At 41.6% G+C, this 17630-nt stretch overlaps 1 protein-coding gene across 6 annotated transcripts in view; it reads left to right on the top strand.

The window, feature by feature from the left end:
• The window catches only part of kcnd3 (potassium voltage-gated channel, Shal-related subfamily, member 3), a 113183-nt gene extending 95580 nt beyond the window's left edge, over nucleotides 1–17603 (top strand). For 5 of the 6 annotated variants that reach the window (XM_040048186.1, XM_040048188.1, XM_040048187.1 and 2 more), the window contains 5 exons: nucleotides 6868–6969; nucleotides 10728–10760; nucleotides 10918–11010; nucleotides 11925–12184; nucleotides 12845–17603. In XM_040048186.1, the coding sequence (XP_039904120.1) occupies nucleotides 6868–6969; nucleotides 10728–10760; nucleotides 10918–11010; nucleotides 11925–12184; nucleotides 12845–13019 (663 nt within the window). In that variant the 3' untranslated portion in view covers nucleotides 13020–17603. The remainder of the gene's footprint in view (nucleotides 1–6867; nucleotides 6970–10727; nucleotides 10761–10917; nucleotides 11011–11924; nucleotides 12185–12844) is intronic. The other variant, XM_040048191.1, reaches the window with a different exon arrangement.
• The last annotated feature ends 27 nt before the right edge of the window (nucleotides 17604–17630 follow it).

Genomic DNA, 17630 nt, shown 5'->3' with positions numbered 1-17630 from the left:
CTTTGCTACAAACACCATGATTAAAATTTTAAAATCATCTTTATTTGTTTTATACTGGAACTTGGTTCAGCCTGAAACTAGCCTTTTTAGCTTGTCTCGCAGTAAGTCCATTTCAGCTGACTGTCTTTTGACTTACTGCCCCTCACAGGGAAACTAGGAATGTAGAGTAGTCCAAGGCATGAGCTTTTGTTTTTAGCCTGCTCTCAAAAGGTATGTACACGTATATACACTGACCTAATTATTTGAAACTTTGACCTGTTTAATATGAGCATCAATCTCTGTAACTGTATACATGACTAGCTAGATCATAAGTGAAGGAAAGGTGTTTCCAGTTTAAGTTAAGCGCTTAAATGATAAGAGATGATACACCTGATGACAGCATTGTTGGCAACCTGGTGATAAGCTGTAGCAACTCAGGATTTTACTGACCTTTTTAAGAACTGCTACTGACATGTTTCCTGCACATTAGATTGCCATCGAGCCATCTGTCACTTAATAAAGATGCTATCCTCAGCAGATGATGAATAGTTCTCATTGTGTAGACTACTCTGTCACTGCTTTTCACAAGTCTGATTTCTAATGTCCAACTAGAGCCATTAATTACTTATGCATGCTATATCCTTTAACAGCCCGTTACTGCCATCAATGTAATATGTAGTGTTCTTAACTGCAAATGACATATGACCTTCTCTGTCATTTAACCAACCATTTAGCAAGTGTTACTGGTCATTTACTATAGCAAAATGTCATTTCCTCCACATTTATTATCAGCAAATGGTTATGTTTCACAGAAAATCTGTTCTTCCTCAGATCATTTCTTAGAATAAGGCTGTGTTTAACTGAGAGTAAAATAGGATAGCCATTTGAGATTAGCTTTTACAGTACTTACACGACAAAGAGAGAGCAGATGGGGGGACAGGGAGGAGGAGGAATTATTAAGGAAGGAAGTGCGTTTTCCAGCATCTGCTGTCCTCTTCGTATCTTTCTCTGCCTTCGCCCCCACCCCCCACCACCACCACCACCACATCTAGGTGCTTTTTTGCTCTTGTCATACCCCCCTGTTCGCATCCATCTTCATTCGAGTCTAATTGTTAGCTGTTCTGGGCTCCCATTACAATTAGCCATCCATCTGGGTGGTGGCAGAGAGACAGCCCCTGATCTATCTTACCGCACAAAGCAAAGATGCATGAGGATGCCACTAGTTGCTGTATGTGGCACAGGAAGCACACAGCTGCACAGCTGAGACACAGACATTAGCTTGTCTATTCTGCCTCCCTCTAGTCTCCAGTGTCACCGTTTCTGTCCTGCATCAGTTTTCAGTCGTCTCCTAACGGGATCAAAAAACAGAGTCTGGTCTACAGCTGTTGCATTAGTTCTCCTCTGTGATTATTTGCATGAAGGTATTAGTATCCTTAGGTAGGACAAATTACAATTTCAGATATAACATGCCTGAAAGAGGGTAAGGTTTAAATGAAGAAACATAAAGGCCAAGTGACACAGAATGGAAAAAGGACAAAGGAATTAAACTAGCTTAACTTTTAAATGTACCCTTGGTATTCTCCTAGATTCCCCTGTGGCTCTGTGAATAATCTCCCTACTTCCTGTCAAATGTACTTGAAGCCATTTTATATCTACATACTACGAGTTACTATAAAAGCTACTGCAAAGCTACTATACTCAAAAGACCAAATTAAATGTGTAGAAACTCAGTAGAATGAAGCCTTGTGTGATTATTTCAAGCAGTTTATGAGGATTAGTGGCATTAACAATTGTTTTGTTCATAATATTAAAAAAATGCTTTCATATGCTCAGGGGGTTGGGAAGCGCATCTGTAACCGGAAGGTCGCCGGTTCGATCCCCTGGCTCTCTGTCCTGGTCGTTGTGTCCTTGGGCAAGACACTTCACCTACCGCCTACTGGTGTTGGCCAGAGGGGCTGATGGCGCGATATGGCAGCTTCTGTCAGTCTGCCCCAGGGCAGCTGTGGCTACACCTGTAGCTGCCTCCACCAGTGTGTGAATGCGAGAGTGAATGAATAGTGGAATTGTAAAGCGCTTTGGGTGCCTTGAAAAGCGCTATATAAATCCAATCCATTATTATTATCCATTATTCATATGTAAATGAGATTCCCAATGTTTATTTCTCCAGTATGATCCCTGTTTCTGTGACATTTCAGGTTTTTTTCTGTGTTTTATCACTTTGACTGCAAAGTAGTTCAAGTTGAACCAGCTGTCTTCAAACTTAGTGGGTATTAAAATTGCTACGTTGCAGTTTATGAGTATTAAACTGGCTTCAGGCTAACATGGCAGAAACAAAACAAACCGTCCCACTCACTCCCTCCTGCTGGCTCCCACTCCCTGTAGTCTAAATCATCTCACTATTGTTTTTAGCGTGCACTCAGAAGGTTGAAGTCAAAAGGTGGAGATGACTTCTGGCTGAGAGTGTTTTGCCCTTCTAGACAATCAATAAAGTCGTCTGCACGTTGCAAGAAGACAGACCAATGCTGATGGGAGACTTCACCAAGGAGGTCAAGAGTGCTGTTGTGAATTATGTCCTTAATAAAAAAAAAAAGAAAACATCAGCATCACAGCAGCCTGTAGAGTGGAGCCGTACCTTTCTTTATAAAGAGGCGGTAATCCGGGCTTAGCAAAGGTATTTTGCCTCTGAGTAGTGTTAGTCTGGGGTTAAGCTGTCTTTGCTACAGATATCTGGGGGCTAGAGTTATCACAGGCCTTGATTTCCTTGGAATCAATCTCCCAATTGTCCGGAGTGTCCTGTCTCTGCCGAGTCCCTAATGGATTTCCTAACAGTCAGGGTTTTTTTCTAAATTTCACATCTATTTGCTCTCTGGCTCTCTTGCTGTGTTCGTCTCTGTCGCTTTTCCTCTTTGCGTAAGTGTTATCATACAGCAACATACCTCAGAGGAAGTAAAGGACTTCTTTCCTTGTGGCAGGAATGTCAGCATGTGTAAAGGCAACTCTTCAGATGAGTGGCAGCTGCAAAACAGAATAAGTCTTACACAGTTATTTATATATATATGTATATATATGTATATGTATTTATATATGTATATATATATATATATGTATGTATTTATATATATATGTATGTATATGTGTATATATATGTATGTATTTATATATATATGTATGTATATGTGTATATATATATATGTATTTATATATATATGTATGTATATGTGTATATATATATATGTATTTATATATATATATATATGTATATGTGTATATATATATATATATATATATATATATATATATATGTATGTGTGTGTGTGCTTCCTCATCAGATGGTCTCCTTTTTCACTTGCATGGTTCCAAGGCTGGCCTGAGGCAGAACCTAATCTGGTCTCATAGCTCGATTGCTCCACTTTTCACTTAGCCAGTTACTATACAGGCAGTCTAGCAAGGCTGTAACTCACAAGGTGCCATGAATTTTTTAACTTTCACATTCAAGTAAAAGATGAACTTCTGAAAAAACGCACTGGCACTGCTCAGTGGAGCATTTCACGGGCCCTGAGTGGATATGCAGCGTTTTTTAATCATTTGAGGATATGCCAGGTTAGATCCGTCAGCTGGCAACAAATTGTGTAAAATGGAGTGTTTTGTTGGCTTGCATCCTATAACTATAATCTTTAAAGTGTGATTGATCCTAAATTAGGACAATGTGGCAGAAAGGAGGAAAACAAAGAGTAAAAAAGGATGCTTGGATCAGTTTATTGGCCTCTGGGTGTGTGGAAACATCTGGACTCTTTCAGTCAGCAGTATTGAGCATCAGTATTCTGGCAAGTGTTAAAATATGTTGGATTTCTGAAAGCTACTGTTTTCCCCTGGGTTGATGCATTTAAAGTTAAAGTGGAATTAAATTGCATTTTGTCTACTACAGCGACCGTATCTGCTCTGTAAATCGCATGAGAAGTTTATAGCTTATACTTTTTTGGTTTCACAACAGCACCCACTGTCTGTGCATTAATCCCTCTGAATGCTACATATTTACTATCTGCAAAGATGGATAACCTGTTTCCATACAGTCGAATCAAATTGTTTGGTCTTAAACCATATTTGCATAGAGCAAAAGGGTTTCTCGTATATAGATGGTTATATAGCAGCCTGCTAGAAACTACAATAGCTATGGTTGTTGAATAAAAGCCTTAGTTTTCCTGCTAAGGTCTGCGTGACTGACAGACAATAACACACAACCTGTACCGTAGCTTCCTAAACAAACATGCACCTAGAAAGATTTTCCTTCTAGGGTCATTTTGCAGGTTCGGGACTAGGTAGCATGTCAGTTACTGCACATTAACCACCATGTATGTGTATCTGCATCTGTTTAGACAGAGTTTGGTCCTTGCTTTTACTACCAACGCTAACAATTGTCCCTCTGTGGCTTGTAAACTGTGTCACTAGGCTGGTCACTCCTACAGACATTGACATGGCCTTCCAGCTAACAATGAAGAAAATAAAAAGAAATTTCAAGAACCATGCAGCCATTAGAAATGGGCAGAGTCGTGTCTTGGAATTAGCATCTTAGGCCACAGAGCTAAACTTCTAACACTTCCTGCAGGTTCATGGATAATTCTTCAAACAAGGGCTCTAAAGTTCCAGTAATCTCTTCATGAGACAGACTGCATGAGTTCAGACCCTCCTGAGACCATTATTTATTTACCAATGGTGCATGTTATAATGGTAATCAGGGACCTATCATTCAATTGTAACAGCAGACAGTCATGTTTTGCATTGAAAGCTGTTGTTTGTGTGACCCTGTGTTCCAAAGTATTTTCACTGTCAGCGAAATTCATGTTTAAAAACAGAGTTTATTCTCTTTCATTTCACTAAACATTGTAGTGTATTTATGGTGTGAATGTCTATGTTTCTGTGCAAAGCTGATACCTTTGGCTATTTCATACTCGACGTTGCAATATGCTGGTGTTAACGAGGACACTCTATCCATTGCCTTTTTTGCACTCTGTGTTCTCAGTGGTGCTTCAACAGCAATTCAGTCTCAATCTGTGGTGCCCTGACTCTACCTGAAAGCACAGATGAGCCTAGACACAAGTGCCCAGGTCCCAGAGGCCCTGGGAATCTATCAGGGGCCTGAAAAAGCAGATTCAATCTAGCTGGACAAGCTCTCAACATCCCCTCTATTAGCCCTGCAGCGCCTGGCAACCACTGCCACAATATCAGGCCTTCGGTTTGCATGGTCACCCTAGAGAGACGATACCACTGGCAAAGTACAATACCTGAACATAAAGAAGGGTTATTCTAAAGGCCCGTGGGAATGCTGTGCCAGCACAAATGTAGAGAGGGCACAAAGGGAGTGAGGAAAACTTGTCAAGGAGAGCCGGAAGAAGGATGACAGAGAGAAAGCGAGAGGAAGATAATCATGAAGGAGAACAGGAGAAAATAAACCGTTTAAAAGGAGTTGTGCTATAGATGCCAAAGTGCAGGTTGGTTGCTTTGCGTGTGTGTGTTCACGTGCACTCCCACATGTTTATTACCCTTGCCTCGTTTTAGATTGCCAAATCACAGCATGAGCTTTCTGCAGGTCAAAAATACATTAGTTTCATTTAAAACACAGTAAAGTCTGGGGATGAGCTTAAATTACCATTCATTAGCATCCTCTTACCGAGCCAGGTATTCCTGCTGCTGCTCCACAGTATAAGGTTTGCATGTATATGTATGGAAATTCACCTATGAAGACGAGACGTGCATGCATAAGTGCACAGCGATAAGCAAACATACATCCGCATACTTGATTAATCCCCCAGCGGTGCGTAAGCCCCCACCCCGCCCTGACAAAACGAGCTCTTCACTTAAACAGCTCGCAGTATCCTTCGAAGAATTTCTCTTCGATGAATCCATCATTTTGCTTTAAAATGCAGGAAAGGAATACAACCGAAAGCATGCTCTTTGTAGCTACACCGAGTTTTAAACCCAACTCCTGGCTTTTATGTGAAAATGGAAGACCTTAGAGGAGTGAGTGACTCACATTACACTGTTCAGTAAAAGCAGTTGTTCTGGTAACTGAGAGATTTACTGACACTCATATTTTCTCATACCCGTGGATACACAAACTGAAGTGCACTTGGACATGTTTGCACACAAACACACACAGAGACACAGTACATCAAAAATCATTATGTTGGAGTAGAATTTCTCCTCTGTGTCAAAGCTGTGCAAGAACTCCCTGCAAGCACCACAGTATATCTGCTCCTCCGTGTATTGCATCTCTTCTTGTTGTTGTTTTCGTCTCAAGCTGACTGTCTAACGCAAGTTATTTGACAACTTGGGTGGAAAAAAGCGTGAAAGAGACAGTGGACTTTGCGCTAACTATGATGCATGAGTCGGGTAACTGAAGATGCATTTAAGCCGACACCTAATACAGAGGCTCAGGAGTAAAGATGCGGCGCGCTATGGGAATGGACACTTTCTTGGTTTGTTTGCCTTTTTTTAATGCAAAACTGCTAACACAGCGGCACAAAAGCAGCCCGATAAATTGAATTCTCCACTTTAAATACAGAATGACACTTAGCTGCTTAATTCATCCAGGATTTACCTGCTCCGCTCCAGGCTCCCACCATAACTGACTTTCAATCCAAGGAATGTGTAATCGTGTAGTCACTATAAATCATTCATAAGTATCACTGGAGATCAGAGTGAATTCATCACAGGAGATGAGAGTGCATGTTTTAGTAGAGCATGATTTGATCTATAACTAAAATATCAAGCATGCAAAAGTGCTGAAGCTCAAACCAAGATGGGTGACAGGATGATGCCATTCAGAGACTTGTTATGGTATAGACACTCGCCAACATCTGGTTACTCTTCTTTCTCTCTCTGTTTTTGTAGAAAGCCCGTTTGGCCAGGATACGAATATCCAAGACAGGAAGCTCCAATGCCTTCCTCCACAGCAAGCGTAATGGCCTGTTTAATGAAGCTCTAGAGCTCACGGTAAGACTCGCCTTTAAAGCACAGACACCTCGCTGTTGCATTGTGGTCTGACACGCTTGCATTTGTGTTGTGTTGTGTTTTTAACTGACAAGACAAAAAGCCTGACCTCTGCGGTAACTAAGTCATGAGATACAAGCCCTCCTTGTCTGTTTTTTAATTACGCCAGCATCCCATCAGAGCAGCTATCTGTGGTCTCATTCTATAAGCGGCACTTCTAATGCGAGCATCTCTGAGCCCAGCTGCCCAGCTGAGGAACAAGCTTCGGGCAATGCAGCAGGAAAAGTAAACACAACTCAAGGATGTTCCATGCCTCACAAAAATGTTGCGGTTCATAAGCACTACAGTGGCCCGAGGCTGACACAGAACAAAAACAAGTGCTTCTTCCACCCGCTCGCTCACTTTCTGTGTCTCTGTTGCTTTGTCTCTCTTCAGTGGCAATGGTGGAAACCGGGATGGTACCAGCAGTGCACAAGCTGTAGCAGAAATAACACAACTAATTTACATTCATGCCTGAATAGAAGAGGGGTGACTGCGATGCTATCTGCAGTCATGTGTGTCACTCTTACACAGTGCTGTGAAGAAGGATATGCACCCCCTCCTGATTCCTTATCTTTTTGCATATTTGTCCCACTTGATTGTGTTTCAGATCATCAAATAAATTTTAATATTAGACAAAGATAACACCAGTAAATATAAAATGCAAGGAAAAAGTCATCTGTATTTGCCTCCTAAACCCAATAGCTGGTTGTTATTGTCTCTTTCTTAGTGTTGGATCATGAACTCAGTTCTTTACATGCTCTTATGGGTTCTTTGTGACCTCCTGGATGAACCATTAATGTGCTCTGGGAATAATTTTGGTAGACCACTCCTGGGAAAGTTCACCAGTGTTCCACATTCTCTCCATTTATGGATAATGGCTCTCATCGTGGTTCACTGAAGTCCTAAAGCCTTAGAAATGGCTTTACAACCCTTTCCAGACTGATAGATGTCAATGACTTTGTTTCTCATCTCTTCTTTAGTTAGTTGTATGAACTAAGGAAAAATCGTTTAGCCTACTTCACTTCCTCAGATAGATTTGTATTTTAAGTGGTTTCTCAATTCAACCTGTCTGACAGTAATCAGGTGTCAAAGATTATTAGGCAGAGGACTCACTCGCAGGACTCTGAAGTTCAGAGAGAAGGTGAGGGTTTATTTACAGTGTGGCACCAAGTGAGAATATCTACATATATACAGTGAGACAGATAACACGGGGCTCCAGGGGGTGCAGGGGGGTCCGAGGGGAATGTCCAAGGCGGGGTACATACGCTCCTCTTCAACTTAATCCGCAACTCACTCTGAATGTCCACTCCAAAATGCTCACGCTCACTCACACACATCCACAGAAATCCAGACGGCAGAGAATCTAGAAGGCCTGTGCACAGAGGAAAAACAACGTTAGGAGGAACCGCTAGGTGATCACAAGGAATAGGCCACACTGACACTAGGTAATGTGACGATGCAGCGAGGAAGCAGCCTCTCTTGCCATCTTAAGTCGTTTGCCAGGATCAGTGCAAATGAGCCACAGGTGTGTGTTCAGGGCGGGTTCAGAGGCGGGGAATCAAGGTCCAGTTCCGCCCTGGTGGGAGAGGCGACGACAAAAAACACACACACCACGACCTCTCCAGATCTGGAGAACCATGACATCAGGCCTGGCTGTGGTTAGTGAAATTGAAGCTTTCCAAAAATTGTGGTTAATCACAGTTAATTCATGATTTGACAAGAAGTGGCAATTGCTTTTTCACACAGGGCCAGGTAAGTTCAAGTTTCCAATAACAAACGAAAACATCCTTTAAAAACTGCATTTTGTATTTACTCGCGTTACCTTTCTCTAATAGCATCATTTGTTTGACGATCTGAAACATGGAAGTGTAATAAATATAAATAAGGAACCAGTAAGTGGGCAAATAGCTTTTAGCAGCACTGTACATGAGTACATATGGCCCTGAATACAGCTTGCCTGCACATTTAACACTGATGGATAAATCTGCTTTACTGAAGGTTTCCTAACACTTTTCTTAAACAGTGTTTACAGAAACCAGAGCTTTGAGACGATATTTTGATATTTTTTATGACTTGATTGCTTGTAACATTTTTCCTGCCTCATTAGACTGTCGTGTCCAGTTTCAAAATTTACAAAAAAAAATAAATAAATAATGAGTTAAGAAGATTATTGTTCGGGGTGGTTTTCTTACCACCTTACTACTAAACCAATCGCCAGAGGGAAAAATAAGTAATTGAAAAAACTAATTGACTTGTCTGTTAAATAACACTGCGAGAAAACAGATAAATGAAGCTTTCATTAGGTTTTAAATATTTTCTTGTATCGTCTCACATGCCAGAATGGATTTTGAAATGGCACCAATTAAAGTGCTAATAGACTGCTTATGCCTAAAGTCAGCAAAGCTAAAGATCTGTGCCAGCTCAATAATTTTAATTGCTGTCAAACATGGGTTTAATTGTACTGAGGCTATTTACCAACAGTACATACAGTACCATGCCCAGCAAAACATTGTGTTTTGTCACCCAGCGGGTCAAGCTGTTTCCACTCTACAGTATGGTGGCCACCTGGGTGGTGAGCCATAGCCGCCTCCAGACAGACTGCTGATATGGGCTTTGAGTCGCATGTATAGAGAAGGGCAGAAATAGCTTGACCTAAACACCTGTGTTTTACTGCTGTGTTAGGTACAGATAAGCAGCACGAGCACAGGTGCGCGGTGTCATCAGCGCAAGAAAGTACCCTCTCAGCACAGAAACCTCTGCTTACACCGCCAGCCAGCCGCTTAACAAACAGAAAATTGCTACTACAAATCTTCCAAACATGGCGTTTCACTTGCCTCTCGGCGGTGCTGTGGAGCATGCAGGATCAGGGCAATACTTTTTTGGGGCTTTGTTTTTTTATAAACAGCTGAATTACAGATTCTGCTAGGAAGAAAACTGATGCAACGTATTGAAAGTCTGCATGCGAAACACCGCTGTAATTCTGACAAGTGCAATCAGAGCGTTCGGCAACATACTGAAGAGAACGTCTTCCCAGGCGCAAGCTGAGGCTATTATGCAGAATAGTTTTGCCAATAAAATAAATAAATCTGTGTTTTCTGGGTAGTGGCTCTTCATACAGCATGGATAAATAGAATTCAAAATCCTTCTACATACAGAAAAACTCCAAATGCTACCTTAGAAAAAGTTGTACATGAAGAAAACAAACAGAACATTTGAACATTTATTCTCACTGTAACTAAAGAACACATAAGCAAATGAACTGCTTATCTTGCTCTCTTTACTTTGTTAAGAGATCTGCGAGTTTCCCCGAGACTCGAAAGACCGCTTATTCTCTGACTCACCTCCAAACTGCAGCACTAGAAATAGCACCTACTCGCAGACAAGTAAACACAGACACAGAAATGAGGGATATGAAAAACAAGTCATTATGAGTCGCCTGTTGCAAGGCTTCGTAACAGCACCAAAGGAGGGGAAATGTCACAATGGAAATTTTTATATCAGTTGTATATACTGTATATCTATTAGCATCGAGTTGCGTCTCCATTCCAGCACAGATCAATGCGCCGGCTCAGCTGATGTTAAAAATGCCTCTCTGGGTCTGAATAGTAATGTTCCACTGATTGGCATGACTGGAACCCTGACAGCAGCCTGTTCTGAGTACTGAACTATAAACACTAGTAAACTCTGTGTGTGTGTTCTCCCTTTGTCTTCTTCTCAAGCAACTTCCATACAAGATGAACCTTTCGGATCAGGTACTGAGGCAGCCGTTGGTCATACACCTCCCACAGCTGATTATTGTCTCTCTGCAAGGAAGCATAGCATAACATTTATTTGTGTGTGTGTGTGTGTGTGTGTGTGTGTGTGTGTGTGTGTGTGTGTGTGTGTGTGTGTGTGTGTGTGTGTTTTCAGGGTTCCACTGAGGATGAGAAACGCTTAAGCAAGTCTACCTCTCTTTTAGAGAGCCAGCATCACCACCTGCTGCACTGCTTGGAGAAAACCACAGTGAGTGTTCTCATACTCAAGCTCTTTGTCATAATAACATCTTAGTTCCTGTTTCACAGAGCTGAGGAGGCTCTGTCTGTATACAACTCGAAATTGTGCCGTCATCTATAGATTTCTTTGTATCTGGGGCTCATTAGGTGAAAAAAACTGACAGCTTGGCGTAATGTGTAGATCGACAGAATTTTTATGTCCAAGTACTGCTAACCAAAGCGTGATATCCAGTGCTTTGTGTTGCACTTACGATACACCCTCGACATGCCTGTATGTCCGTATAGATGCGCTCTCTGTTTCACAAGCATGACTCACACACAAGCTGTCACTATTTAAAGGCATTTGTCTGCACTCGCTTAAGTCCAGTGTAGATGTGTTCACCTGTGTTTTGCTCAGACGAGACTGCAACCCGCTGATAGGTCTGTATGTTCACAGCCTCCGAGTGACCCCTTTCACGTGAAAGTAGTATACATTGTTCATATATAGTGTGATGATGGAAAAATGATTCAGAGCCAGCCTGTGAGGCTGTAATGGGCCTTCAGAGGACATTGGCTTATATTAATTTCCTGGAGAATTTTAACCAAACCTGCCATTCGTCTTACCCTTACTGCTACTCTGACCCTAACCTAAGCCTAAACTTAAGATATAACGATTTATGTTACAGGGATCTGTTTTTTTATGGTTATATGTGGTCATATCAGATTTATGTCCCCATGACATGAGTAATACTTGGCACACACACACAGCATGGACACTCACATAAAAAATAATCACACTTTCTGAGTTATTGATCTAGGCAACGAAGCAGAAAATGTCAGGATATATGAAGCCATGTACATAAATATAAATGCTGTAAATTTCACATGATTTTTTATTATGACACCCTGTCTCGCCGTCTCCCTCCCTGTCTTGTGTCTTTGTAGAACCACGAGTTTGTGGACGAGCAGTATTACCAGCAGAGCTACCTGGAAGGCGGGCTGCAGAATTACCCGTCCCGAAGCCCCTCCCTTTCCAGTCAAGACGGTGTGACGGGGACGTGCTGCACCCGGCGAACCAAGAAGCACCACACCCCTTTACCGAACGCCAGTGCCCCAGCACACATGCAGCCTTTGACGCACACTCACACGCACCCACAAGGCTTGCAGGAGCTCAGCACCATCCACATCCAGCCTCTCAGCACCAGGTGAGATCAGGGTAACAAAAAGCCAAAGCAGTTCCATCTCATACACTTGGACCGCTCAAGTGAAACTCTTGAGATTAAGACGTCTTTTGAGATGTGCTCATTTTCCCCCGGCTAAGAGAGCAACTTGAGTGTTTTGGAGTATTTGCCTGTTACACAGAAAACAGAGTATTATAAGTATCCTCTTGAAATAGCTTCTCCTGTGCTCTGACAAGGTGTTGTATAGACACGCAAGGCTGGAAGTTGATTTTCAGTACTTCTGGTGTTTGTTTGGTCAAAGTGGTTATATTGCCTTTGTTGGGCTGTTCTGTGTGCAGCCTTTTGTTTTGTTTTTTGGTCGTTTTTTTATGATGTTTTTAACTATTTTATTTAGTTTGACTTTTTGTCCTTCTGTCTTGTTATAGTTTGGCTTTAGTTTGAGGATTTTTCTTTTTACTTTGGGGAATTATAACCAAATAACACCATTTAGTGGTTCCATTTTTATAGATTTTGAAGGTTTTGTTAACTTTGAAAGGGCTCTAAGCTATCACCCCACTGAAAGTTGCCATCGAAGAGGAGAGAGGAGGATTTCTCACTCTGTCCTCGGCACTAATCTTCACAAAAAGGAATATTTCTCTATGGATTGTCCTAATCCTTGCTTGTCTTTCTTAAATTTTCCTTCAGCCGCTCCAGTCTGAACATGCGCGTAGATGAGCCAGCCCCTCTGAACTGCCAGAGCAGCCAGATCACCACAGCAATCATCAGCATTCCCACGCCCCCAGTGACGACTCCGGAGGGTGACGCTCATCTGCCGGCAGGCCCCGCCCACCAAAATGTTGTGAAGGTGTCCGCACTGTGAAGACTAGAGTGCAGGCGCGTCACACAGAAAGACAGATTTAAAAGGAAAAAAACTCACCGAGACAGACGGAGGGACGGAGGAGGACAGAACGACGGAGGAGAGAAAGCGTTCAGAGTCCTGGTCTGGCCTTGGTTGAGCCTGCCCTCTGCTGGTCATGTACTGTAACGACATGGACTCCCCGTGTGGACGGAGGATGGCTTTTAGATACAGTGTCGTCATGTTAGTGGTTGGCGTACGTGTTCGTGCGAGTGAAAGAGTGAGAAACACCTGTAGGGAGTCGTTTTAGATAAGCGGGTGAGTGAGTGAGTGTCTCCCAAGTGTCAGTGGTGAGCTCCCCGAGTAAGTCATGTGTCACTGTGCACAAAGCACCTTTTCTTATGATTTACGCTTCAGTTTGACGTTTTTAGCTGGAGATGTAAGGAAACCTCAAAGGGAAACAAAGAAATAACAATAATAAGACATAATCAACCCACCGCCTCGTCCTTTGTTTTCTGAAGTTGTAATCTCTCCATAGATAAATATGGCTCCAATCCTTTTCAGCTCCAATATTATTCCAATTTGAGTAAAATTCCAAAAAGAGTCTGATGGTTTTCATATTTTCATATTTGTGAATGGGTGCGTGTGAATTTATTTTTTATTTTTGGGGGGCTAGATAGAGGAATTGTGATCTTTGGGATAGAAGGTGTGTGTGCGTGTGAGCGTGTGTGTTTGTTCCTCAGCGATTGAAAACTTGTGTTTCAGTTCTTCTGAAAGTCTCTGTGGCTCAGTATGTGGTATATTTGACTAGCTGCCACTCTCAAGGGTTCAGCATACACATTTCTGTCCAAAGTTCTCAGCTACAAGGCTTTTACACGACATGTGCCTGTTCTGCTGGAGTTTAAAGATATTTATTCGTTTTTTTCTAGCTTTCTGAATTTCTCCACGTTCCCCGTTCATTCCTACTTTTCGGCTCTTCCAGCCTGACGGACCTCAAATATCTCGATTTCCCTGATGTAGAAACCAAAAAGTCTATTTTTAATTCAAAACCATCACAATTAAAAGCACAAGGCGTTCGCTGAGAATTTCCGACACAAATCTGTCCTGAGCCTGGGATCTTTGTGAATATTGTTAATAGAATATTTTGTAATATTTGACCATTGTTTGGCAGAACCAGTGAAGCTGTCCTCTCGTTCTCCCTCTTTGCCTCACTCTGTCTTTCTCTCTGCTCTCTCTGCATTTCTCTCGCTCTCGTTGTTGTCCCGTTGTATCCCTTCCTCCTGTGTGAACAACAGTATGCTTTCAGTAGTCTTTCTAGCCATCGTCGTTTTTTCTCCCCCAAACTCAGCGGGCATTTTTTTTTGAAGTTGTTGAGTATATGTACTCTATGTGGTTAGGAAACTTGGTGTTTGTACCTTTTGTCCTCCTTGGTGTTTCAGATGATTTATTTACTTTATCTTCTGGAAAAATTAAAGCAGGGAAGTCTGTTGTAACGGTGACCGCAGAGACACGAGGACACTGGATGAGCATCAACAGATGTCTGTCACCAAAAAAAAAAAAGTGTTGTTCTGTCTGTTCCCTTGAAGACCGATATGTATTATTTCTCATCTAATCCCATCAAAGTTGACCTTTGTAACTCTGGATTATGACTTTTTTAAAAATCTTGAATGTCATTTTTGGGTTCAGCGACCCCAAAGAGAAGTCTGTCTTCATGTGGACTTTCACCAAAAGAGAAAAGAGCAGACCAACCACCCGCTTTGCTCCATGTAGATAAAACGAAACGGTGATAAAGAGCACAAGGAGCGAGCCAGCGTTTCACCAGTGTAAGCCAAGATCTTATTTCAAAGGCAGTATTTGAAATCGTCTACAGCCTCATTTACAGAACCTTGGGGATGCCGTATAAAATATAAATTACTCAAAAGGCAATGATTTCCAAAGAATTTAAATTGTATTTTTAACTGAAACTAGTACAAAGACAACACACTTTTATGACCATTTTAATTTGACGCCACCCACACATTTCATTAAAGTAAGAGGACAGCTGTGCTGCATACACTCTCTCTTTCTCCAAAATTATAAATGCATATGAGAAATATTCATTTATGAAGTTTTGTTTTTCCATCCTTTTCTTTGTTCATGATACGAGCTTCTTGTTTGAGCCTCCTTTGTCTTATACTTCCTTTCATAAGTGTGAAAGATCCAGACTGCAGACAAGTCATTTTAGTACCTGCCAGACCGCCTGATGAAGTTCAAACCGAGCATCAGAATGGGGAAGAAATGCCATTTAAGTGATTTTGAATGTGCCATGGGTGTTGGTGACAGGCAGGATGGTCTGAGTATTTCAGAAACTGCTGGGATTTTTCCACACATCCCAGAAAAAAGAGAAAATATGATGACTCAAATAACCACTCATTCTGTCAGCTAAAAACAGGAAACGCAGGCTCTGAAACACCGGGGCTCACCAAAACTGGAGTTCAGGCTGGTGGTGGTGGTGTAGTGGTATGGAGAGTATTTTCTCGGCACCTTGTGTTCGAACAGCCCAGCCTACCTGAGTGTTGTTGCTGACCGTGTCCATCTTCTGATAGCTGCCTTTAGCCACATCACAAAGCTCAAACTGTCTCAAGCTGGTTCCTCGAACATGACCGTGAGTTCACTGTACTCAAATGATCTCCACAGTCATCAAATCTCAATCCAGTAAACTCCTTTGAGCTGTGTGCTGCTGATGTGCAGCCGACAAATCTGCAGCAACTGCCAGATGAATGATGTCAATGTGGACCAAACTGTGCAGCTATTAGAGGTGATTTTAAGCCCATCAAGTTGTAGTTGTTGTTTTTAAAGTGACCATTTTATATTGTTTTATGGTCCTCGTTAAAAGAGCTCACTAGCTGTTTGTGACTCTTTTAAATGTATTTTGTAACATCAATCATGAAATCGTCAAAAGATTTTTTTTGTGATTCAGAGGTAGAACGGTGGCGTGGTGGTTCGCACGGTTACCTCACAGGAAGAAGGTCCTGAGTCCACCATGAGGCCAGGGTTTTTCTGTGTGGAGTTTGCATGTTCTCCCTGTGTTTGTTTGGGTTCTCTCTGGGTACTCTGGCTTGATCCAAATGTCCAAAAACGTGGGGTTAGTTTTATTGGAAACTCTAAATTGCACATAGGCGCAAATGGTTGTCTGTGTTAGCCTTGCAGCGTGTCCAGGGTGTACCCTGCCTCTGGCCCTAAGACAGCCGGGATAGGCTCCAGCAACCCTGAAAAAGGATAAGCAGGAATGGGTGATGAAAAATGTTGTTTTTGTTATTTAGAAATATATTCTTCTTCTTGTTGTCCTAACGTCCTTGGGCATAGTGAACTCTGGCACATCTTTACTTCTGAAACACTCTTCGAACTCGTGACACATTCAAACTAAACTAATTAGTTGTTTTGTTGCCTGATCCCCAAATTCCTTCATTTCAAAACCTCTCGTGTTGCCTTTGTATTACTTTCAATTAAATATAGATATTAAACGAAGAACAAGGAATTGCATTGTATTTGATAATTTGCACAGCATCCTGACGTTGTTGGAAATAGAGTTGTAATAACGTGTTTGCTCACATGTAGCTGATGATGACTTTGCTGTAGAAGTAGACTGTTTAAAACTACTGCCAAATAGCAGCAAATATTACAACCCTTTAAAAAATATATACATCTAAGCATCTTAAGATGAAGACATCTGAAAAGCTTAAGCAGTTTAACATATACATTTGTACGAAGCCTTAGAAAACATATCATAAGCCATCAGGTGGAGATATATATAACATACTGGTACAATACCAGTGCATCAGGTCCCTTGATTCTGTGCTTTAGTTCTGATCTTGAGGATAGCATCAACCCCCCAAAAAGCTGAACCTATTCTGCCAAGTTGGAACAGGATGTGTTTTATCTCTGATATTCCTAGCAGTGACTTAGTGCTGTCGCTGGTAGTTTAGTACTGTACACAAGAACAACCGCATAGAGGCAGTATTAGTGTTTAGTTAAACTGTGTGCAAAATTTACATGGGGTTAAAAATCATAAAAGCACAGACAGAGCTTTTTTCAGTGTTCTTTAAAAAGTGGGGTTAGAGGCAGTGTCTTTATATTTACAGCATAAAGTCTGACATTTAGAATCTGTTAAATCTAGAACGAGGGTGTGACAGGTGTTGGCAGAAGCGAGGCTCCCTGCGTTTTTTTGATTTATTTCAATTTTTTGCTAAAGACGGCGGTTCATTTCCTGCTTCCCTGTTTCACAACAGGTTGTTTTGTGTCAGCTGCTCTTACAAAATGACACAGTTTGAAATATATGTAAACATATATTCTGCTCAAGGTGTCAAAAGATTTCATTTTTCTTTTACAAACACCTAAAACAGGTCTGTTGTTGTGTTCGTCTCTCTTTCTCTGTTATGTATCCTCCTTTGATTGTCCTTTTTTCTGGGCTCAGTTTTCCTCTTACTCTTTGCTTTGCCCTCCTATGCCACCTGTCGTTGTTGAGACTACTGCTGTGCGTAACTTGTCAGGTGTTGGATATTATTTATGACCTTGTCTTGTGTCCCAACTGTGAAACGCCTGATAAAACATCTATATCTGCCACTAATACATAATCTCTGGGCTCCCTTCTTCACC

This window comes from Simochromis diagramma, unplaced genomic scaffold (genome assembly GCF_900408965.1).
Source record: "Simochromis diagramma unplaced genomic scaffold, fSimDia1.1 OVJJ01000387.1, whole genome shotgun sequence".
Taxonomy (NCBI): domain Eukaryota; kingdom Metazoa; phylum Chordata; class Actinopteri; order Cichliformes; family Cichlidae; genus Simochromis; species Simochromis diagramma.
Note: the sequence above shows the minus strand (reverse complement) of the source record. Positions and strands in the feature narration are given on the sequence as shown.